Raw genomic sequence first — 25,600 nt, forward strand, 5'->3', positions numbered from 1 at the left:
ATTAGAAAGCTGGGGCCTTGGAAGGTGTGCCAATATCTGGGGTAAGTTTCATCACCAAGTATCTCCCCATCCCCACCCTTCTCCATGTTATGGCTTTCCTCCTCTTAGTTCATCAGTGTGCCTCTTTTTAAACTAGGGAAAACAAGTAAAAGTTGCAAAATTGGCTAATTCTTGTTCTTACATGTCATACTGTGGGCCATTGAGAATCTTTTGAATAAATTAATTTTAACTCTCCCTTCCCATACCTATTATCTTACATATTAACAAATGATATTAACAAATGGGGAAAATGGCCAAATGGAGAAAATGCAAGGAAATAGACAGTTCATTCTTTGATAAATAAAAAATGAAAAATAAATCCCATGGCTCTTCTAAAAAGGAAATTAATACTATTGTATTAGTCAGTGTTCTTTATTGTCATTTATACTTTCAGTGTTTAGGGGACCAGTCTGCTGCATTGGTGGGACAAATGTGCTTCCAGATTGGACAAGCCAAAAATACGTGAGTTTAAGAAACAGACTTAAAAACCAGTGCTGTTTTGCTTTTTCTACTTGGTGCTTTGAATAAGGAAAAGCTTTTGAAGTTCATCCAGGATGAAAATCAATAGCTTAATAGCTCCAATATGCATATATACACTTTTTACGATTTTTTATATCTTTAAATAAAATACAAAATGCCATATATATGCACACTGATGAAGCTTATAAAGACCTTAATTTGTAGGCTGGGCGCGGTGGCTCACGCCTGTAATCCCAGCGCTTTAAGTGGCCGAAACAGGTGGATCACCTGAGGTTGGGAGTTAGAGACCAGCCTGACCAACATGGAGAAACCCCGTCTCTACTAAAAGTACAAAATTAGCCGCGCATGTTGGTGCATGCCTGTAATCCCAGCTACTCGGAAGGCTGAGGCAGGAGAATCGCTTGAACCCGGGAGGTGGAGGTGGCGGTGAGCCGAGATCATGCCATTTTACGCCAGCTGGGCAACAAGAGCGAAGCTCTGTCTCAAAAACAAACAAATAAACAAAACCTTAATTTGTAAAATTCATTACCTTTTGTATCCTAAAAACTAAATTTTGGTTCAAAGTATTCTTGCCTTTTTGGGGAGATTGGTGGGGTGGTGAGAGGGATGGGAAGAAGTGAGGAAGAGCCGTAATATAAAGTATAGTTTTTGGCATATTAAGTCTTTCTCACTGACTGTAAAGTTATATTTTTGTGGGATTTTCAAGGTTATTTTCCTGGCATTGTGCTTTCTCTCCATTATCTGAAGTTTCTTCTTTGACAAGAAGCAGAAAGAATGATAGAAGTAGAGATTTGGTATATTTTTCTCTCAATCTCATCTTCTTACTACTCACACATGCAGAGTCTAGAACAAGCCCCATATCTAAGAGTAATAAGAAGATGATTCCCACTTTAGGATAAGAAAATGGATACTCAAGGAGCTTGCCTAAGGTCATAGCCTTGACACAAAAGCAGAACCACATCTCAAGGCCATGCCTTCTGAGGCTGAATCTGGCACTCTTTCTTTCTGTTCCACCAATCACTATACTTATTTGAAGGTAATCTTTTTATTTATTTATTTTTATTTTATTTATTTATTTATTTTTTGAGATGGAGTTTCGTTCTTCTTGCCCAGGCTGGAGTGCAATGGCACGATCTCGGCTCACTGCAACCTCCGCCTCCCAAGTTCAAGCGATTCTCCTGCCTTAGCCTCCCGAGTAGCTGGGATTACAGGCATGCGCCACCACGCCCAGCTAATTTTGTATTTTTAGTAGAGACGGAGTTTCTCCATGTTGGTCAGGCTGGTCTCAAACTCCTGACCTCAGGTGATCTGCCCGCCTTGGCCTCCCAAAGTGCTGGGATTACAGGCGTGAGCCACCGTTCCTGGCCAAGGTAATCTTTTAAATATTAAAAAAGCTACCTGCCAATTATATGTATTCATGAACAAAATTAAATATGCCTCAAAAGCTGAATTAATACTGACAATCATAACACAAGCTTAGCCAATGGCTATTGTGTTACCTATAATGTTTCATGTGCTTTAAACACATGATATCATTTAATCCACATATAGATCCTGTTATCCCCATTTTATAGATCAAGAAACTGAGAATTAAAGAAAAAAATTTATGCAACAGCACACAACTAGTAAGTGGGAGATGCAATATTTGCATCCAGATCCATGTCATTCCTTAGCCAGGGTTCTTAACCTGTGTACTATACTACCTCCTGTATGGAAAAGATTTCCATACAACTGGCAACAGGCCACATTTAATTGTTCTTTTCTTGAGGATTTCTTAATAATCTCATCGATTTTAACTTCAGTGGTTAAGTTCTTCCTTTGTGAATAATGGAATGTGTAACATTTCTAGATTAAAAGTTCTTGTAGTCTAGCAGGGTCAGTGGCTCTCATGCAAGAGTGTGACATTATTTGTGTGAGAGTTTTTTGAGGAGGAGGGATGTGGGAATTCTTTGCAGGTCATGGTAATCTGAGGTTACATGACCAAGAGCATCTGAGTCAGCCTGAGTCTGGAAACATTCTTGGAATCTGGGTTCCAGGCAGCTGGAATCAAGTGCCATGAGAAACTTTGAAGCAAAGCTGTTGGGTTTCAATGGGAGGAAAGAAAAATCACAAAAGATTATCTTAGTAATGAGATGCTTTGAAAAATGAGCAGTATTGGAGGGTACAGGGAACATTGAACAAAGATACGTATGGGGAAATAGACTTTGTTTAGAGAATGTAGAGAACATTAGAGTAGGGAAGTGACAAAAAATATCAAGCTAGGATCATGTTGTGAAGCCCTATATTTCAGGCTAAGGAGCTTTTCTTGATAGGCAATAGGAAACTTTTGAAGGTTTATGAGCTGGTGTTCAGAGATGACTGGAGTTGTCAGTAGCAATCTTGGGTGAAAGTGAGGAAAGACTAGAGGCCAAGACGCCATGGAGGAAGCCACTATAGTGTCCCGGTAATGAGCACATGGGCTTAGAAGGATGGAGACAGAGAGGGAGGCCATGAGTGAATGTGCATGGCACTGCAGAGGAGAAAGGGAGGGGAAGTAGGTATGTCATCTAGGTACCTGGACCCTGTGGTTAGGCTTAGCCAAAGTAAGGAAAGGGTCCGCGTGGAAGAATTTCTGTTCAGAGCGTGTTTGTGGTGCTGGCAGGCTGTATGTTGCACACATTTGGAAATGTGGAATAAGTTCAGTATAAAAATAGAAATTTTTGGCCAGGCACAGTGGCTCATACCTGTAATCCCAGCACTTTGGGAGGCCAAGGCAGGTGGATCACTTGAGGTCAGGAGTTTGAGACCAGTCTGGCCATCATGGCAGAACCCCGTCTCTACTGAAAATACAAAAATTAGCTGGGTGTGGTGGTGAGTGCTTGTAATCCCAGCTACTCAGAAGGCTGAGGCACAAGAATGGCTTGAACCTGGGAGGTGGAGGCTGCAGTGAGCCGAGATTGCATCACTGCGCTCCCACCTGGGTGACAGAGTGAGACTGCCTCAAAAAAAAACAAAAAAAGATGGAAATTGTAGAATTTCCCTAGATAGAGGGGATTTTGAAGCAACAGAAGTAGACGAAATTACCAAGAAAAAATATACAAGTAGAGGAGATATTTACACAAGTAGAACTAGCAGGCACGGGGATGGAGAAGTCAGAAAAACAATGCAGTTATTCGTTTTTTGTTATATATATATATATATATATGAGATAGGGTCTTGCTCTGTCACCTAGGCTGGAGTGCAGTAGTGAGCTCCCAGCATACTGCAGTCTTGACCTCCTGGGCTCAAGTGATCCTCCCCCCTCAGCCTCCTGAGTAGCTGATACTACAGGTGCATGCCACCACACTCAGCTAATTTTTAAATTTTTTGTAGAGATAGGGTCTTACTATATTGCCCAGGCTGTGTCAACTTCCTGGGCTCAAGCAATCCTCCTGCCTCAGCCTCCCGAACTACTGGGATTGTAGGCATGAGCCACTGCACCTAGCCTGAAATTATTCATTAGTGTGGAAATCCAGGGTAGAGATATTTATGAGGGAGACATGGCCAGTAGCGCAAAACATTACTAAGAGGTCATAGAGGCTGAGTACCAAGAATGGACCATTATACATAGAAATTAGGTCTTCATTTGGTGACTTTTTTTTTTTTTTTTTTTTTGAGATGGAGTCTCGCTCTGTCACCAGGCTGGAGTGCAGTGGCGTGATCTCAGCTCACTGCAACCTCTGCCTCCCAGGTTCAAGCAATTCTCCTGCCTCGGCCCCCCGAGTAGCTGGGACTACAGGCGCATGCCACCACACCCAGCTAATTTTTGTATTTTTAGTAGAGACGGGGTTTCACCATGTTAGCCAGGATGGTCTCGATCTCTTGACCTTGTGATCTGCCCCCCTCGGCCTCCCAAAGTGCTGGGATTACAGGCATGAGCCACCGCGCCCGGCCATTTTGTGACTTTCAAGAGTGAAGTTGTACTAGAATGCTCAAGATAGAAGCCTGGTTGCAAATGGTCAAAAGAGATATAAGCAGGTAGGAAATCGAAGACATGTGCTTTGCAAAAATACAACCATCCAGGAATGGTGAGAGAAGTACATAGTTTGTGAGGTTAACAGGATTATGTAACATTTTGGGAATTTTGTTTGATTTTGTTTGTAAGTATGGTAAGACCAGAGAATGTTTCTTTGGAGTCCGAGTGGAGAACAGGTGAAAGTTGTAAAATAAACAGGGGATAAGTGATGGGCAAGACCAAGTAAGAGGTTAGAGAGATTAGGATTGAAAATTTAGTTAATTTCTCCCGACCTCAGCAGGGAGAAAATGACAGTCAGCTCAGAATTCAATGAAAAGCTCATCTCTGTTTCAGAGTGGGGGAAGAAATTATGGATGATTCTAATTTTTCTTTCAGCTTAGCTGTATTTTCCAATTTTTCTAGAATGTAAAAATTATTTGAACATTAAATTTTATTTTTCTGAAAGAGCACCTGAGATAGCTGTCTCATTTGTCCAGTAGTGCTGACTGCGTGTGACAAAGTTTTTTACCTCCCTCACAGCTTCCTCTGGGGTCAACCCCCCTCCCCCTATGCGCCATCTTCATCACACCTCTCTGGGCTGCTCAGTCCTGAACTGATAGTCATGAAGGAGAGCAAGCAACTTTTACCTTTGTAGAAGTTAGAAAAGTGAGACATCTTTCTGGGATGTTTGAACACAGTACAGTGTTCTGTGAGTACAATGTACAATGAGGAAGGCGAGGAGATCACGTAAATGCTGAAAGCTCCATATGTGCTTGATGACTGGGAAGAAAGAACAATAAAATTTAAGAGGCAAATACTTGCCTGTGTACTGCTTTAAAAGCTGTGGCCTAAATATAGCAAAGAAGTCTCTTCATATTTCTAATACTCATTAATTGCTTATTAAGTATACTCACTTAAGAATTCACTTTTATTAAGTGCCTTGAGTCTTCTCATCAATTTTGCACTAAGATGTGTACGCAACTGTTCAGTATAGTGTTTATATGGATGCTAAATTGGTACAGATTTCTCCTTTAAAAAGCATGAAATAGATAATTAACTTCCATTTTTATGAATATTTATCACAGTAGATTAACTTGAAATATATAGCTTTTTCAGTGTGCGGCAATAAAACGGTATAGTGATTTTGTGTTTTAGTTTGTAAATGTATTACCTGTACCTAGTGTTATTTGACAAGTATCTTTACAAAATTAGATATTAGTCCCATGCTCCTTGAATTTGTCACCTGCTCATCAAGCAGGCCAAGAATATATTTGGGTGAGAAGAGATAGACTATCCTAGGCTAATCCTTATTCAGAACAATGGTACCTGGAAAAATGTCAGAAAACAATTTCACTTGGTTTTGTGTTTGTTGCACAATCAAAATGCAGCTGACGGGATCTGTTCAGTTAGTGCTGACTGGTAGTAGCTTCTTCTGGGATCCTTCTGCCAGCTCCTGGACTGAGCACTGTCCCATCTTTCAGTTGCTGGAATGTCACCAGCACAGTTAGAACCCTGGTGGTGCAGGGCACAGCAGCAAGGCCCATGGGGAAGGAATGCCCAGCTTGGGCAGAGCCAAGCAAGGGTGACTGTAGCAACCTTGTTACCCCAAGCTTAACTGTTCCTCTGTGACCCTTACTGGTATCACTTTGGGCCACTTATCTGCCTGGCACATGTCAAAACTACCTATTAATGTCCAAGGGCCAGACTTGCTGCAGAGTCCAAAGTTTATATTGATAAGGCTGCCACAAAATAAATTGAGTTCTTCCATATCAGCCATGTTACATTCTGGCTCTGATTATCAAAGGTGGACCTTAAATTGCCTTCCATTCCATGCCACTCTTGTCCTAGCTTTCCAACTACACCCTCCCACACTCTGTATCCAGCCTCCCCACCCTGCCAGAAGATAGTGGTGTTTCTCATTTTGTGACTGTATTAATGATAGAGCTAAGCTGGCTGTCAGTCATGATGCTTCACTCCACATGGATTAGTAGTAACATAACTATGACAGAACTTAGAATTTGTTGTAATTCAGTGGTATTTTATAAACACAGCCCTGGCCTAGGACTGACTAAACACTAAATACTATATCTGCATTTTTCTATTAAGATTACACTGGCCAGGCACAGTGGCTTACGTCTGTAATCCCAGGACTTTGGGAGGCTGAGGTGGGTGGATCACGAGGTCAGGAGATCAAGGCTATCCTAACACGGTGAAACCCCGTCTCTACTAAAAATAGAAAAAATTAGCTGGGCATGGTGGCACATGCCTGTAGTCCCAGCTACTTGGGAGGCTGAGGCAGGAGACTCGCTTGAACTCGGGAGGCGGAGGTTGCAATGAGCCAAGACCGTGCCACTGCACTCCAGCCTGGGCAACAGAGCAAGACTCCATCTCAAAAAAAAAAAAAGATTGCACTAAGTACATTTTCTTCTAGGCTGATTTCTAAAACATTATTCCATGAAGATATATGATTTTTGTTAACTTTAGGAACTTTTATAAAACTATAATGACTTTTTTGGACTAAATTATATGTCAGTTTTGATCATTTGTACTATTAATGTTTCATTATTTGCTTTCAATAAAATTGTCTTACTATTCATTCTCCCTTCAACTATAGGTATGGAACAGGATGTTTCTTACTATGTAATACAGGCCATAAGGTTGGTTTTTTAAATTAGAAAATTGATTTAAAAGTCTTTAAGTTCATATAAATAATGCTTGAACATAATTTACTATTAAATAACTTTTAGTCTTTAGCTTTTACTTAATCTTTATCAGGGTTTAATTTAGAGCTCAATACAAAATTTGAATCGTTCTAATAAGAACTCTTTGAATTTTAGGCTCTTTGAATTTTATATGTGTGTTTTTAATTGTGTTGGTGGGAAATCTAGACTGAGACCTCGTCAAATTCTTAATGCAAATCTAATTTGAAACAAGGAATAAACTTTTTATACAGCTTAAATGTGTTCTTAATTCTGATCATTTTGACTATAAAGATTTATTTTAAAAAATTGGTTTATTGATTGCATTATTTTGTACCTATGTTATTTTAACTTTAAAAAAATGTTCTCATGTTATCTTTTCATTTTCCACTACTGAAATCTTTTTTTTTTTTTCTTTCCTACAGTGTGTATTTTCTGATCATGGCCTTCTCACCACAGTGGCTTACAAACTTGGCAGAGACAAACCAGTATATTATGCTTTGGAAGTAAGTTCTTTTTAATCAATATGGATAATATGACAGACATTCAAAGCTAATAAAAATTACAGTGTTTTCTAACACTTTTCTGGTAAATCTTAATACAGAGGACTCAAAAAGTTCTGCTTTCTTGGCATTTGATTGAGTTGAAGGAACCTGAGACTGATCTGGGTGTCAAGACTCACAGGAGACCTTGATTAGATTGGTTCCTCAGTTCTTATGCCAATTAATCATGTCACCTTAGGCTTATTACTTGACAGCTCTACAATGTAAGGTTTTTTTTTTTAATCTCTAAAGTTTAATCGGATTAACGTGCTCTCTAACATTTCTTTCATCTTGAAAATTCTTTGTTTTTATAAATAAAATGCTCCAGTGTTCCAAAGAGAACCCTGGGCACAAAAAGGCAGAACAACTCTCTTCATTTGTCTCCTCATAAAAATAAATTTTGTGTAACATTTTGATATAGAAAAGAAAGTGAGGAGATTTATGCCACTTATCACTGGAAACATTTGTTTCAAACATTTTTGTATGTTATAGTAGGAATATGCCAGCCTAAGCCTATAGGATATGGTAAGTTAGTGTTAGAAACATTTATTTATAAAGTCAAAGAAATAATATTCTTTTTGTAAAATTAGATACATTTCTTATAAGCATTTCTATATAACTAATTTTGAAATGGCTACCTTATAATGCACAAGTATACACTTGATCTGCAAACTCATTGAGGTTCATTTTTTGGAGTGCCTGATAATAATTTGGTCACAAGTTAAAGACTTCTAGTTAGAGTTAAAACATTTTATTAGTCATTATGCCTAGCACATGAAGAATATTAGTTTATTTCTATTTTTCTCCCTTCCCCAACCCATAAACACTATAATATTTCTCCCCAGCTCCTTTTCTATGGATGGAAGCATTTGTGAAAACTTAGTCTGTATATTAAATGTATCTTAAACTTCTCAGAACTTAAAATCCTACAAGCCCTCTCCCTCTCTACTTTCCCTCTGTGGAGAGTGCATAGCACAACACTAGGCACATAGAATATGCACTTGATAAGTGTTACCTATAATATAATAAGAAGAATATGATTCTGCTTTTTTTCTTCTTGCATAGGAAACAATTAGTGCTTTAGAATACAGGTGCCTTAGACCTGGGACAGGCCTCAGGGACAGGGGTCACTTGGTCTTAACTCCCCTCCCAATATGAAAAACCTTCTCCTGTCTCCTTTACCAGTAGCCATCCAACTTCTATCTGAAGACAGCACCCAAAGTTGCTTCTTAATAACACCTCTAGCATTGGACCTGCATTGGTTGTCAAAAGCGTTCCGACATTAGAGGCTGCGGTCAGTTTCTCTGGGTCTTCCTCCTCCAGGGTAGACTGACCCAATGCCTTGATCTCACATGGTTTCTGGATGCTTTATAGTTCTGAGCTCCCTTCATTGGGTGCATTGCAATTCATGTTGTCCAGAATGGAATATAATATTCTACATCTAATCTGACCTGTACTCAATCAATAGGATGATTTGTGCCTCTCCTACCATAAGCACTACTTTTGCTCCTCTAGCCTGAGAGTTCACTAATTTAGACTAATATTTATTAAATTAATATTTATTAATTAAAATAATTAATATTAATTTAGACTTCATATTATTGGCCCTGGGAGCATATGCTAAAAAACCTAGCTCGTTTTCAAATGAATCATTGTCAAACCAAGTCTGCTCCATTCTGTATTTGTGTAGTTTTTTTGTCAAATCTAAATTCAGGTCTTTGTTTCTTCCTGTTTAATTTCATAATAGTGATTTTAGCCTATTCCTATATAGTCTGAATTCATTTTCACTCTTTACTGTTACTCTTTCAGTTTTGTCTCATCTAGAGATTTAACAAGCATATGCTTTATGATTTTGTTTCAATTTATGTAATGCTTTTAGATGCTTAGAATTGTAAAAGCTGAGAGAGACGGTAGATCATATGACAATATACCCTCCTATCCCCTTGTTTTACACATGAGGAAACTGAGATTAGAAAAGTGAAATTGGAGTCCCTTGGCCAAGTAACTTTTGACAACAGTAAGTAGCAGATCCAGATGCTTGGACATCAAAGCCTTGATGCCTAGGCCACCCTGCTGTACCATTTCCTTCCTTGTAAGTCTGGAAGTTCTGGGCTCCAGTCTCCCAAGTCCAGTGTTGTTGTCACTGCATCTAGCTTATGTCCCTTCCTTCATCTGCTAACCTAGCGGTCTCAGCAACAACAACAACACACATACGCATACTAATATGTTAACGGTGTAGTTAGAATTTTTTTCTTTGTTTTCTTAATTTTTTTTTACAATTAACAAACATTTAAAAAAATTAAATTAAACCAAACCAAAAAACAAGGGTGGGGAATAATGCTAGATTGGTAAAACTTTTTGTCAGTAAACACATGCTAATTTCATTTGGTCATACTAATTCCTTTTTTTGTAAATGCTTACAAAGTATATATTTAATAATATTGTCTTTCATTTGATCGATTGTTGTTGGGCTTAGAAGTTGGAGATAGGAAAATTTTAGTCTTTATGCTCTTTAAAACCTAAAACTGTAGCTACCCGTCTTCAGTCTTTTAGTCTTTTTCCATTCTTCCTCTGCTGATTTGGGAGCAATAAGATACATTTCTATGTTTTTATTTTGGTGATTTTTTTTCTTTTGTGTATACCCTTAGATTTTTAAGATATTGTTTAACCATATATTTTTCTAAGAGTGTATGTCATTGTTTGGTATTTTTAATCTCCCAACCATGATAAGGACCTCTAATATTTTATTCTACCGCCTCCATCACCAATTGTGTTATTTTGTTTAAAGCTTTCATTTCCCCCATTTTGTTCAACATGCAATAATTACTATTGTTTTCTTTGCAGTCCACAGTAAATCATATTTATTGACTTATTTTTCTTAGTTTGTGTCCAGTATCATTTCTTTGGTCTCACACCTTTTTTATTCCCACCTACTTTTTTTCCTTTTTTTCTTCTTCTTTTTTTTTTTGCTGAGGGGCATCCTTCTATAGTTCTTTCAGTTTTAGTGTGGGATAGTAAGCCTATCCTTTTTAGGTTTGTCTTTGTTTTGCCCTCGCTCTGAGGATGAGTATAAAAGCCTATATTAACAATTGTTTTTCCCACATCCCTTCTGGCCATTTTCGATGCTGATGAGACCTCTGCTGTCAATATGTGGTTCATTTGTAGATAATCTGGTTTATTGTCTGGGAGTTTCTAACATTATCTCTTTATCGTTGATGTTCTGTAGTTTTACTATGATATGCCTGGGTTTGGATTTATTTTTATTTATCCTGTTAGGTACTTGGATCCAAGTCTGTCTTCAGATCTGGAAAGTTCTCAGCAATTATCTCTTCAAATATTGCTCCTCTACCATTACCTCCATCCTCTTCTGGAATTGCTATTGGATGAATATTGGAACCTTTCAACCCATCATCCATGTCTCTTAACTGCCCTTTTATATTTTTTTAATCTCTTTGTTTCTCTGTGCTGCGTCCCTGGTGAGTTTCTCAGTATCTACCTTCCATTTCCAAATTCTCTCTTTAAAACAAACAAGACAAATCATAAAAGCCTTTTTTGTATTGTGAAATATAAGACACATACAGAAAAATGCATTCAATATCAATGTACAACTCGAAAAATTATTATAAAGGCTCATGTAACTTGTTCCTAGAACCCTGCCAATCCCAAGAACCTCTATTTGCCCCACGATCACAACTTCCTCCCTCTCCCTGAGATAAACATCAGCCTGACTTTTATCATAATCACTTCCTTAGTTTTCTTTGTACTTCTAACACTTAAATGTGCAGCCCTGAACACCACAGTTTAGTTTTGCATGTGTTTAATATTTGATATATTAAAAATATAAAAGAAAAGAGAGAGAGAGAGCATGTGCATGCATATCTGAGTCACTTAGTATGTATTTTTTTGTATTTTTTGATCTGGCTTCTTTCACTCAACATTATGTTTGTGAGATTCATCCACAGTATTATTATACATAGCTGTTTTTTTCATTGCTTCTTATTGCTATATGAAATTATTGAAGTTTAGTATTTATTCAGCTGTTGATGACATTCGAGTTGTTTTCAGTATTTGGCTATTATGAAAAATGCTGCTATGAACATTTTTGTATATGCCTCCTGATGTAAATGTGTTCACCTGTCTGTAGGAGTAGAATTTCTAGGCCATAGATAATGTGTATCTTCACTTTGAGTAGATAATGCAAACCATTTTTCACAGTAGATGTGGCAAGTTACACTCCTACCAGCAATGTGGGGGAGTGCTAATTTACTCATCATCTCTATCTAGTCTAGAGTTTACCCCATCTATTACATTTTTCATCTTATTTAATATTTTCATTTTTATAGTTTTTATTTGGTTATTTTTCACATCCACCTGATTTTGTTTCAGTTCTCTCTTTTTTTGATTCTTAGTTTCATGTTTGTTTGTTTTTAAAATGGAAGTCATTTCCTAATTTATCTCCGAATACTTAAAGCATACGTATTTTAAAATCTGTGTTAGGCCGGAATGAACTCTAGTCCAGATTTCTTTTTTCTTTTCTTTTTTTTTTTTTGAGACAGAGTCTCGCTCTGTCGCCCAGGCTGGAATGCAGCGGCCTGATCTCGGCTCACTGCAAGCTCCGTCTCCCAGGTTCACGCCATTCTCCTGCCTCAGCCTCCCGAGTAGCTGGGACTACAGGCACCCACCACAACGCCCGGCTAATTTTTTGTATTTTTAGTAAAGACTGAAAATACGAAGTTTCACCGTGTTAGCCAGGATGGTCTCGATCTCCTGACCTCGTGATCCGCCCGCCTCGGCCTCCCAAAGTGCTGGGATTACAGGCGTGAGCCACCGTGCCCAGCCTTGTTGGATTTCTTAATACAAGATTTCTTCGTATAGTTTAGAATTGTCACTTCCAGCCTTGTCTTCCATTAAGCCATATAGCCTCACTCAGCAAATACACAGTTGCTTGTTTTTCTAGCATCCCTACACAAGTAAGAGAGCGCCACCTAGCCCCTGGCTTCAAGCATTGAGCCTGATTCTATTTCCTGTCTTGCACAAAACATTTTGGACCCCTTTCTTCTGGAGGAACCAGTTCCCAGCCACCACTCCTACTCCCTGACACATATAGAAAAATAAATCAGAAGCCATCATGCTTGTGGCTTCAGTCCTGTTTGGTTATGTGTTTCCGTGTCTGTCCACATAGATGTTATTGTGTATTTGAGTCAGCATGTTGTTTCAGTTTTCTCTTTTATATCGTGTCTGTTATCCTCTGTGGTTAGAACAAAGGGGATTTTTGAAGTACAAACTCATTATTTCTGCTCATGTAAGCATCTGCGTCTTCTTTTTCATCACCAAGAGAACTCTTTTTCTTTCTCTGAAGCCCCTGGCAGGTGATAGTAAGGCCTGACCATTTTAATACCTCTAAATTTTCATTTTCATTTTTTGTAAAAAGAAATAGGTGTTCATGATCCTTAAGTTGTTCTGTGACATTAAACTCATATTAAACTGGTTAAATTTGTCCCACCCTTTCTAGTTGGAAAATATTTCTCAGTAGTGGAGGAGACTGGAGCAAAATAGAGCCATTGAGTGGTTCTGCCTTCCCTCTGGCATCCTTGTTCCTCTTCTTTTTCCAAATACTGTTTCACAAAACAAAAATCCTTTTGGGAACTTTTAATATGAGTATGAACCTGAGCTTACTTATGACTTGAGACTTCCATGTTCCGTGTTTTGTCACTAGAATATAGATTTCCTGAGGCCAGGGTACTTGTCTATCTTGTTTACCACTCTGTCCCAGCAGGCTGGCAGATAATACATACTCATTAAATATTGTTCAAATACCGAATCCTATGTTAGGCCATTTTTTTCTTTTTAAATATGAGCTTCAAAGAGGGTTCCCTATATCGCCTCATTGGTTTCTTTAAATATTTCTTCCCCTATCTTTTCTTTGTTATGGTTTAACGATTATAGCGTTAAGATTTCCTTTTTAGAGTTTTTCATCCTTCTTGAGCTAAATCCTGATTTTAGGTATAAACCTATGTAGTAGATTATCTATTGCTGTGTAACAAGATTACCACAAACTTAAGTGGCTTAAAACAACACATTTATTGTTTCTTAGTTCCCATGGGTTCAGAAGCCAGGCACAGCTTAGCTGGGTACCCGCTCAGAGTCTCACAGGGCTGCAGTCAAGGTGTTGACTGAGGCTCTGCTGTCATCTGAGGTTTAATCTGCTTCCACGTTCATTCAGGTTATTGGCAAAATTCAGTTCCTTGTGGTTGTGGAACTGAGGACTTCAGTTTAACTGTCAGATGGAGGCCACCCTCAGCTCCTAGGGCTACCTGCAGTTCCCTGCTACCTGAGGGACCCCCAGTGGTCCTCTGCTTCCTTAAAGTCAGGAAGGGAGGGAATATCTCCAGCAAGACAGGCACAGTAAATCATGTAATGGAGGCACGTACACATCACCACACATATCCCATCACTTTTGACATGTACTGTTGGGTAGAAGAAAGTCACAGATACCACCACACTCAAGAGGCGGGGATTACGCAAGCGTATGCACATCAGGAGGCAGGGATCATGGGAGCCACCTTAATTAAAAGTCTATCTGCCACAAGCATATAAACATTGTTTATGAACTTTTATAATGTTCTTTCTTGAAAAGTATACTTTCTGAGCAATAAATGCTTTTTAGTTCCCCAACTTGTTACTGAAGTATTAATGAAATCTGTTACATTTCAAAAATAATGTTGCTCCAATTCAACTCTTCCCTTTCTCTATGCAATTAAAAATGCTATAGAGTTAGACACTGCATTTGTAACCTAATGTATACAAATTAACTACATTATAAATTATATACGTACAGATACATAGCACTGTAGTGTACACAAAACTGTGTTTGCTATGCCTGATGAATGATTGTAAGCAATTTAGGGTAATCTTTACTTTACCTGATTTTTCTTCATACTCACCAATTTTCACCCTAATTGCCTTGTAAGCTACAATTCTACTGCCTCCTGAAATATCCTGCTTTATTTTTATACTGTTTGTGGCAGTGGCATTCATGTCAAGGAGATTTTGAAGAAAAATGTGTTTGCCTGCTATGACATTACATCAGATCTACTTGATTATTTTTAATTCAATCTTCCTATAGCGTGTTTATTAGCCTTTCACTTTCCAGGCTACATGTCTAGTTTTAAAATAATTTATTCCTCTTGCCCTGTTATAATTTAATTTATTATTCTTTACACCCTCTCACTTTCATTGCATCTCCCTTAGTGTACAACTATTAAGCTTGCATGCATCTTTTCCAGGGAGTCATAACCTAGAACAAGAGCTGATTCAAATTTGTAGATGATATACTAAAGTATTGGATCTTTATACTTAGGGTGTAATTTATGGTAACTTAATTGATAACAAGTAGACAGTCGCCTTCTATGTATCATTTTAGGTTTCCTGTCCAGCTTTGAAGCATTATTACCATCTTCCATTTTATTTCCTGCCTCTGAATTCAGAAGACCACATGTCTTTTGTGAATTTAGAGATGTCTCTCATTTTTATTTCTTTAAAAGCTAAATCATACCATGTATTATATCCTGACAGCAAAATTATTTACTTTTTTCAGATAAGTGTTTTTATCTACCTTTTATTGTGTTATATTGAATCTAGTTTTTCAATCACAACAAAACACTTCTGTATATTCCTGATGACAGAATTTAAAACAATTGTCTCCTGGAGCCTTAACAGTGACTATGTATTTTTTTTCTTTTGTTTTAATCTAAATAATACTCTGATTCTCAACTAGTTACCTCTAATCAAAACCTTGATTTTCCTTTTGCTAAAATCATATTGCTTTCTCTTAAAAATATGGCGTAAGCATGTAACATCCTCTTTTTCAATGGAAATGAGGTATATCAGCATGTGGTTTCCTAGAGTATGAAGTCCCACCAGCTGTGCCACAAAATCACTTTACTAGACTCCTAGCACAGTGGCTTCTAAAAATTCGCAGTTTAACTCTACTTGCCTAAAACAATTATGTATGCATTTCTTGGTTAGATGCTATTTAAGGACAGTGTCTTTGAGAGTATAAGGAGGAGGGACACCTGTTTTTGTTTTTGTTTTTCAATTAGGTCTAGAATTATACTGCCCATGGCAGCCATGGCTACATGCAGCTATTGGGCACTGGAAATGTGGCTAGTCTGAATTGAGATGTGCTGTAAGTGTAAAGTATATACCAGATTTCAAAGATTGTACAAAAAAAAATCTCAATAATTTAATATTGATTTCATGTTGAAATTTTTTTAATACATTGAGTTAAATAAAATATTAATTTTACCTTCCTTTTACCTTTTTAATGTGGCAAAAATATAAATTACATATGTGACTCACTTTATATTTCTGTTGGACAGCACTGGTCTAGAAACTCTTACATATTTACTAGTATTTGGCAGCTGCTATCTCTGAATTGTCTGTTTCCAAAGGAAATTTGAGAGTAAAGCTCTCAAATCTCTTTAAACCAAAATTTTACTTAGTTCTCTTGAATGATCCCACTAAGTACCTAAATATGTAAATGTGTCAAACTTAATACAACAACTTATTTTAGGCAGGAAATGAGCTGTGTTAGAGTCCCTTGTAAGGTATTTGTTGAATTGTTTTTGTCCCATTTTTAAAGCCTTGTCATATTTGCACAGCTATGCCAGATCTGTTCCTCAAATACTTCTTGTGGTTAAAAAGCCATTTTATATATGTAGTGATACAGGGTACTGTATGTATGTCTACATATATAAAAATGTATAAACAGAACAATTGTGGCATTCTGTAGCTTTGCAGTAACATAGTAACTTCTCATAGAAGCTATGAATGATGGAATATACCAGCATATTCATTCTCTAGTTTACTTACATTTTGACAACTGACAACAAGAAGGCATGACCATTTGTAATTCAGTTAATAGAACTGGGGACAGGTCCCTACATTTAATATTACCTGACATTTGGTTTGGAGTGACTGTGTGGAAGTAATTTACATTAATAATCTATATGAATGAACTATCAGAGCTAAAAAAAATTTCTTGGTATTCCTACTGGTTTGTGCTGATACTTCTTTTTTTTTTTTTTTTTGCCTTCAGGATCTTTTTATAATAGCTTTATTGAGATATAGTTCATATTCCACACAATTTACGCTTTTAAAATGTACAGTTCAATGGTTTATAGTAATACTATACTTACAGATTTTTACAACCGTCACCACAATCTAACTTTAGAACATTGTCACCACCCCAAAAAGAAACCCCATAACCACCCCCTATCCCCCAGCCCAGGCAACCACTAATCTACTTTCTGTCTCTATGGATTTGTCTGTTCTGGACATTTCATATGAATGGGATCATACAATATATGGTCTTCTGTGCCTGGCTTCTTTCACTTTGCATAATGTTTTCAATGCTCATCCATGTTGTAGCATGTATTAAGACATCATTCCTTTTCATAGTCCAATAATACTCCATTGTGTATACATACTGCATTTTATCTATTCATCAGTCAGTGGTATTCGGCTGATACTTTTTTAACATTCAAGAAATTAATGAAGTCAATATTTACATTTAGTAAGAACCTTCACATATATTCTCATATTGAGCCTCACAGTAATTTGTTTAGGTAAGTGTTGTCATAGTCATCATTTTATAGGTGAAGAAATGGAGGCTCAGAAAGCCTAAGTAACTTAGGCAAGTTACTTAGATTAACTTACTAAGATTAACTTACTAAGTTACTTAGATTAGTTACTAAGATTACACAGCAATTAAGTACTAGAACTGGGACTCAAAGCCAGTTTATCCAACTCTGAAATATGTTTTCATCGTTATTGCCACAGCTCTAGGTGATTTTGTTTTAAAGAAAAATTACTTACTAGCTAGCTTCTTTGCTTTTTGTTTTCTTGATTTACTATACTGTTAGATATGGGAAATAGACTTGAAAAAACTTTTAATGTGTCCTCTCCCAATAATTTTATGAATAATATGGCAATATATTTCTAAGTGATAACATACCTCAGTAGCTTAGCAACAGACAGAAAATTGTTCAAGAAACAAACTGATCAAAGATCGATGTCCACCTATGGCGACAAATCCAAGGGTGTGCTGGAAGGCTCACTTCTTTTCCCCATCCCGTGAAAAACTTTTATTAGTGACTTAGATAAAACTATGTTTGTATTAGAAGACCTAGTTTATCATATTTGTCGGAGTCTCAAAATGGAAACTGAATTCTGTCCATCTGATTGTGTCATACACAGAATATGCTCAATAAAAACCTTGGATAGTGATAAAATATATTCTGTCTTGAATTCCTTTTTTTCTTTAGGGTTCTGTAGCTATAGCTGGTGCTGTTATTCGCTGGCTAAGAGACAATCTTGGAATCATAAAGACCTCAGAAGAAATTGGTGAGTGTGTTCTAACAAAAGGTTAGAAAATCTGAAAAATGACACATTTCAGTATTTTATCTCTGCAAAGTAAATACTTATGCTTTGCCCCAAATGTGATCCATAAATTATATGGATCCCTATTATGAGTTTGACTTATGCAAAAGACTATTTTGTGAAGATTTATAAAACAAGGAATTGACATAATTAGTGGTGGTTGTTAATAAACTGGCAATGTAGGGCATAAAAATTACCCAAGTGTAAAATTGAACACTGGAGATTGCCAGAACCTGCAGATAGAGAAGTTGAGTTAAATTTATCTGATGAGAAAGAGCTTTAACTCTTAGATTAGAGTAAGCATTAAATCTCTGGTACCTGTAATTTAAGTATTAATACGGCTGTTTTCAGTCTATAGATAATTAATTTGAACTTACCTACTCACTCCTTCATCCACTTGCTTAACTTTGCCTGAAGGTGAGACAATCAGAAATACATTTCTGATTAGGGACACACTAGAGGCCACTTTTTCATCTCCTAGTCAGCAACCTTAAAAATAGTGGAAATGAGCTAAAATACCTTAAATAAACGAATCTGGTTCCTTGATTTCTTGAGCTAGGCTACATTTTAGTGGGGGGTATTTAATGTGAGAGAAACTCATTTCTGTTGATCCTAGCATACTACTGTAGTTAGCAACATTTTGCTCTACCAATGAATTGGAAACCAAAACTCCTGTCCTAATTTTTCTAATTTTTAAAATAGGTATGCTTATTTAATAATACACAATATTTGTGTGATTTTTGTTTTGTTTTGTTTTTAATGTTAGAAAAACTTGCTAAAGAAGTAGGTACTTCTTATGGCTGCTACTTCGTCCCAGCATTTTCGGGGTTATATGCACCTTATTGGGAGCCCAGCGCAAGAGGGTAAGTATTGAAAATATGGAGTGCTTTTGGGGATCTTGATTTATTTACCAAAGTCGTTAATAACTAATTAGTTTCTTATCTATTTTCAAATAATTATAATGTGTTGAGAAAACCTTTTCTTTTTGGAGAATATAATTTCAGAAACTTTAAGCTCCAAGAAGTTATGAATCAGCTGACAATAACCCCTGCTATATCCATATTCATGTTATCTTTTATATTCAAGATGTCTGTAAGTTGTATAGTGAAGGGACATCATCATAATGAATATTGATTCAGTTTTATGATGCCATCATCTTTTCAAATGCGTCATGAATTTTTTCATACATGAATGCAGAATTGTGAAATATAAGGACTTTCTGAGTTACTTAATGATCATGTCCAATTTTCTCTTCCTGGACATTTTTGTCTACCAAAGTTGACCTTTTCATATTTGAGATATTTCAAATTGATTGGTTTATACCATTCTAATCTGAAAATCTTTGTGCGTATTTTTAGGATAATCTGTGGACTCACTCAGTTCACCAATAAATGCCATATTGCTTTTGCTGCATTAGAAGCTGTTTGTTTCCAAACTCGAGAGGTAACAAATATGGGCCTGTTTTCTTGTACTTAGTTCACTTTTATCACTCTTAAGTTATATGTTAACACCCGAGATTTATTCAGTACTGAAAATGTAGTTAATCAAATATTAAGGCTGCCTAAATACTAATCTAAATATAAGCAGGGTTTTTCCCCTTTTTCCAGCTGTCATTACCTTCTAAGTTCCTGTTCCCTGTCAGGCACTGGGAATTTTATGGTTGTGGGGAGGCTGAGTGGCACACATTAGGCAAAGGAAACAGCACAAACATAGGCATCAAGGCAGAAAAACAGGGTGCAAAATAGAGTTGTATAGCTTAGCTGAATATCAAGGTGAATGCACAGGTGTAGTGAGAGAAAAGGTTGGCTGTGACCAGATCAAAGAGGGCTTGGAAGACCAGAATAAGAAGTCTCAATTTATTCCATAGGCTCTTGGAAGCTCTTGAGAGTTTTTGAGTGGAGGATTGCCATTTTCAGAGATGTTACTATGAAATAGATTTATAACATTAATTGCACTGGTTTATTTCAGATTTTGGATGCCATGAATCGAGACTGTGGAATTCCACTCAGTCATTTGCAGGTAGATGGAGGAATGACCAGCAACAAAATTCTTATGCAGCTACAAGCAGACATTCTGTATATACCAGTAGGTTAGTAAGTCTTCATTCCTTTAAACTCCCAGAGTAATGTTTCTTGTGGAAGAACTAGTTCTTTGGGCATATGTAACCACAAAGATATTGATGGAACTCTCTCTCCTCAGTGAAGCCCTCAATGCCCGAAACCACTGCACTGGGTGCTGCCATGGCAGCAGGGGCTGCAGAAGGAGTCGGCGTATGGAGTCTGGAACCCGAGGATTTGTCTGCCGTCACGATGGAGCGGTTTGAACCTCAGATTAATGCTGAGGGTACATTTAAAGAATGAAATGTTCAGTGATATACTGTGAAAACGACCTTAGTGCACGGGAGTTTTGTTTTTCTGTTTAGTTAAAAGTTAAGGAACCAAGTAAAATAGTAAATGTTATCATTGCAGATTCGGCTACCAAGCATATTGGGCTTTACTGAATAAATGTGAATGAGAGAAATCGTTGCTTATTAAAAGAACTTCTAAAATCATTTTTTAAAAACCATTTGCTTTTACTGTTTATGGTCCTTTAGTGTAGGATAATAATACTGCCACACTGTCAGGTATAGCTAGTTAGAATAGCCTTTTTTTTTTTTTTTTTTTTGAGACGGAGTCTCACTTTGTTGTCCAGGCTGGGGTGCAGTGGCACAATCTCGGCTCACTGCAAGCTCCGCCTCCCGGGTTCACGCCATTCTCCCGCCTCAGCCTCCCGAGTAGCTGGGACAACAGGTGCCCGCCACTACGCCCGCCTAATTTTGTTTTTTGTATTTTTAGTAGAGACAGCATTTCACCGCGTTAGCCAGGATGGTCTCGATCTGCTGACTTCGTGATCTGCCCGCCTTGGCCTCCCAAAGTGCTGGGATTACAGGCATGAGCCACTGCGCCTGGCCATAGCCTTTTTTAAAGTGAGAAGGAAGATATATCAGCCACTCATCCCTAATATCTACACCAGATCATCTTTGGTGCCAGTGGCCCGGTTTCAGGATATAATTAGCTGGGTTAAGAGACACTCTGGTAACTTTTAAGCACAGCAGGACTAACCTGATGAAGGCAGCAACAATTTAAGTAAGTGAACATTAGATATGTGATTCACTGTGCTAACTAAGCTAAGCCACAAGCTGTGATCAGCACTTTTACTAAAATGTAGTGATACAGTTCTTAAATTTAAATAAATGTAGAAAAATAAGGTTTTATATATTAGAATTGGTTTTATAACTTTTTAGAAACCTATGCATAAAATAGCATCAGCTGGGAATGGTAATTTGTGCCTATAGTCCCAGCTACCCAGGAGGATCTCTTGGCTTGGGCCCAGGAGTTCGAGTCCAGCCTAGGCAACATAATGAGACCCCTGTCTCTAAAAAAACAAAAGAAAAAAAAAAAGCATCAAAGTGGATTTTGAGGTATTGGGAATAAGCTTTTGAATGCATTTTTGTTTGGTTTTCTGGGAGAATATACCAGTGTTTCTCAATTTTATTCATTCTTTTAACATATAAGAAAATGAATTATAATACTAGTAATTTTATAGTCAGATTATACCATGTACCTTGATTTAGAAATGTATTTCAGCATCTGATATTCTGTCATTTTTAACTTTTGCAATACTGGATAAAATATGAAGTTCAGAAAATTTTTCTACTTTTCAAAAAAAATCAACTTTATAATATGCAAATAATGTCCAGAGCAGGTATATGGCCTCTAAATGCCAATCTCACTCTTAAAGCAAGGAAGTTCTGTGCCAAGAGAGCCATCTCCATTCTTAGGAGAGCCATCTTTGCTGGTGTTGAAGGCCTTAGCCTGGGGTTGATCAGTCATGCCCTATTGTCCTCCCTCTCACCAGCCCTCACTCCTCCCCATAAACGAATGGGCACCTAGACATAGATAGTACATTTTGCCAGCAAACAGTTGTTTATAGCCAACCACAGGCCAGAGACTGTACTGATGTGGGGATATAGAGATGAATAAGGCCTTATCTTCTTATCTTCTTTTGCCCTTCAGAAGATTAGAGTATATTGGGAGCAGTAGACAAAACCATAAAAATTCACTGTGGTAGCTGACATCCTGGGGTGTGTGTGAAGAGAGAGAGGGGGATAGAAATGGGGCACTGGAAAGCTTTCTGAAGTGAGTGATTCTTGAGCCTTCTCTCCTGGGTGTTGTAGGCCTCAGGTGCTATGGAAAGTCTGGGAGGCTTGAGAGAAAGGTAGCCTCACATGGGGTTCAGCACCCTTAGAAGTGTACAGCATCAAGCTCATTTTTGTTTAGACTTTTTATTGTGGATTTCTACCTTTAAAAAATGTTGCTTTAAGATGCTGGGGTTGGGGGGCATGGGGCTGTCTCAGAGGAATGCAATTCAAATCTTATGAGAAATCAGTATTTGTTAAATCCTGTGACTGAAATAAAAACGTCTCCTGCGGGGCGCGGTGGCACACGCCTGTAATCCCAGCACTTTGGGAGGCCGAGGCGGGTGAATCACAAGGTCAGGAGATCAAGACCATCCTGGCTAACATGGTGAAACCCCATCTCTACTAGAAATACAAAAAATTAGCAGGGTGTGGTGGCGGGCGCCTCTAGTCCCAGCTACCGGGGAGGCTGAGGCAGGAGAATGGCGTGAACCCGGGAGGCGGAGCTTGCAGTGAGCCGAGATGGCACCACTGCACTCCAGCCTGGGCGACAGAGCGAGACTCAGTCTCAAAAAAAAAAAAGAAATAAAAATGTCTCCTTCTAGTCTTCCCACATTACAGCATACCCTTTTCCTCATACCCTTTACCCCCAAAAAGAAGAGAAAACAGATCAAATGGAATTCCCCTTTCTAATTCATTACCACTTGTTTGTCAGTGGCCCAGTCTGCATAGCAGGCAGTCTGTCTGCCAATCTCCCTTTACCTTGCTGAATTTCCCCTATCCTGTTTTTGTTTGTTTGTTTGTTTGTTTGTTTTTGGGACCGAGTCTTGCTCTGTCACCCAGGCTAGAGTGCAGTGGTGTGATCTTGGCTCACTGCAGCCTCCGCCTCCCAGGCTCAAATGATCCTCCTGCTTCAGCCTCCCAGGTAGCTGGTACTACAGGCAGGGTTTTACCACATTGCTCAGGCTGGTCTCAAACTCCTGAGGTCAAGCCATCCTCCCTCCTCACCCTCCTCACCCTCCCAAAATGCTGCGATTACAGGCATGAGCCACTACACCCAGCCTCCCTGTGTCCTGTTTCACTCCAACTTCCAAGCAAGCATGTCTTCCAGTCATCAGCAACCACGTGCTTTCAAATCTGAGTCCTGCTAAAGCCCTACTGCAGTTTAATGTGTGCAATAATTTGTCAAGAATGTTGAGTGATCATAAGTATGGTACTTAGAACACCTCAGCAAACTACCTTTCGTATGTGTTTTTTCTACCTTCTAATTCTAGAAAGTGAAATTCGTTATTCTACATGGAAGAAAGCTGTGATGAAGTCAATGGGTTGGGTTACAACTCAATCTCCAGAAAGTGGTAAAAATGTTTTTGTTTATTATTGCCACATTTTCTTAGTATGTTAAATAGTTATTTAAGTATCTAGGCATTTACACATAGCCAGGCTGCTCTGAAGAAAAGCATTATCATATGTCCAGAGATTCTAACATTTTGAAAACGCTTTAAAGTTCTAAACACAAAATGTAAATTATCAGGTTGATATACATACTTTAACTTTATCCTGCCATATCTTTCCTTATTAGTTTATTCTTGGTACTTCAATTGACAACTTAGTCTTCCAAGAGTAAAATTATTTCTAGTTTCTTCTTAATGAAAAAAAAAATCAACTAGAGTCTTCATTTTTTTCCCCTCTCCTCTTACTTTACCTTTTTGGGGGGCTGTCTTTATGACCTGAACCAACTGAAAGCTGTATTAATTTCAGAATATATTCTGCTGCTTCCTAGGCTGATTCCAAGTACATAATGGGAATTCCTTTGGAATCAGAGAAAGAAATATACCAAACATAGTAAATTCGAACTCTTATAAATAGATTGGGAAGTGCTCTTAGCAGAAAAAATAGTGGACTATTCTACCTTTCAGTCACTTAGGAAGGTCAAGAGCTTAAGTAAACCATTTAGATTTAAACAGCCTTAAGATGCATAGTATTATTATTTTTTGCTAAATGCAAGATGTGGAGCATAATGAATGGAACAATGGCAAATAATTTATTGAAGCATATACTTTTTTTTTTTTTTGAGACAGAGTCTCGCTCTGTCACCCAGGCTAGAGTGCAGTGGCACGATCTTGGCCCACTGCAACCTCCGCCTCCTGGGTTTAAATGATTTTCTTGCCTCAGCCTCCCAGGTAGCTGGGATTACAGGCACGCACCACCATGCTCAGCTAATTTTTTTTGTATTTTTAGGAGAGACGGGGTTTCACCATGTTGGCCAGGCTGGTCTGGAACTCCTGACCTCAAGTGATCCGCCCGCCTTGGCTTCCCAAAGTGCCAGGATTACAGGTGTGAGCCACTGCACCTGGCTTGAGCATATACTTTAATGGCGAAGAGTTGACAAATGAAATAATACCTGCCTTCCAACCCCAAAGTTAATGTATCTGTTTTTTAGGAGAAGCTTCCAGAACTATCTACTGCCACAGATAACTGTGGTCTGTATTTTCAGTCCCGGATGTTCCTATTTGAAGCTTTTGTTTTTCTCCTAAATAATCTTAATATCTTTTGTTGTGAGACTCAGCTTCCTTTTCCAAGATGGTGGCAAAGTTTTTCTTGCTAAGACTAATTTTGAGAGACTCTTTACAACTAAACTTCTCAATCATAAGTACTTTTCTAGCACAGTGCTAGTTGCTGTGTGAGATATAACAGACGTAAGCCTTGACTTCTTTTCTAGTTGCCCTTAATTATTGCTTATAAGAAGTTGAGTTACATTATTTCTTTAACTAGCTGGATGTTTCAAAATGGCACTTTAAATGGTATGTTTAAAATGGCATTTTGTTTTGTTTTTTTGTTTTTTGAGATGGAGTCTCACTCTGTTGCCCAGGCTGGAGTGCAGTGGCGGGATCTGTGCTCACTGCAACCTCTGCTCTCCGAGTTCAAGCAATTCTCCTGCCTCAGCCTCCTGAGTAGCTGGGATTACAGGCGCCTGCCACCGTGCCCGGCTAAGTTTTTGTATTTTTAGTAGAGACGGGGTTTCACCATCTTGGCCAGGCTGGTCTTGAACTCCTGACCTCATGATCCACCCGCCTCGGCCTCCCAAAGTGCTGGGATTACAAACGTGAGCCACCGCGCCTGGCCTTAAAATGGCATTTTAATCCTCCTGTCTCCCTCCCTCCAACCCCATGCCTTACACACAGATACACAGTTCTCCTCACTACCAGTTGAGGATGTAATTTTAACTGCAAAGTTCCCACAAAATCAA

At 38.1% G+C, this 25,600-nt stretch overlaps 1 protein-coding gene across 7 annotated transcripts in view; it reads left to right on the forward strand.

Moving 5' to 3' along the window:
- The window catches only part of GK (glycerol kinase), a 79,220-nt gene that overhangs the window by 48,361 nt on the left and 5,259 nt on the right, over nt 1-25,600 (forward strand). For 5 of the 7 annotated variants that reach the window (XM_054471716.2, XM_054471720.2, XM_054471718.2 and 2 more), the window contains 10 exons: nt 6-41; nt 434-501; nt 7,107-7,149; nt 7,617-7,697; nt 18,062-18,140; nt 18,943-19,039; nt 19,535-19,619; nt 20,145-20,265; nt 20,376-20,519; nt 23,628-23,708. In XM_054471716.2, coding sequence (XP_054327691.1) covers nt 6-41; nt 434-501; nt 7,107-7,149; nt 7,617-7,697; nt 18,062-18,140; nt 18,943-19,039; nt 19,535-19,619; nt 20,145-20,265; nt 20,376-20,519; nt 23,628-23,708 — 835 coding nt within the window. The remainder of the gene's footprint in view (nt 1-5; nt 42-433; nt 502-7,106; nt 7,150-7,616; nt 7,698-18,061; nt 18,141-18,942; nt 19,040-19,534; nt 19,620-20,144; nt 20,266-20,375; nt 20,520-23,627; nt 23,709-25,600) is intronic. The other 2 variants (XM_054471717.2, XM_054471719.2) reach the window with 1 other exon arrangement.

This window comes from Pongo pygmaeus, chromosome X, assembly GCF_028885625.2.
Source record: "Pongo pygmaeus isolate AG05252 chromosome X, NHGRI_mPonPyg2-v2.0_pri, whole genome shotgun sequence".
NCBI lineage: Eukaryota > Metazoa > Chordata > Mammalia > Primates > Hominidae > Pongo > Pongo pygmaeus.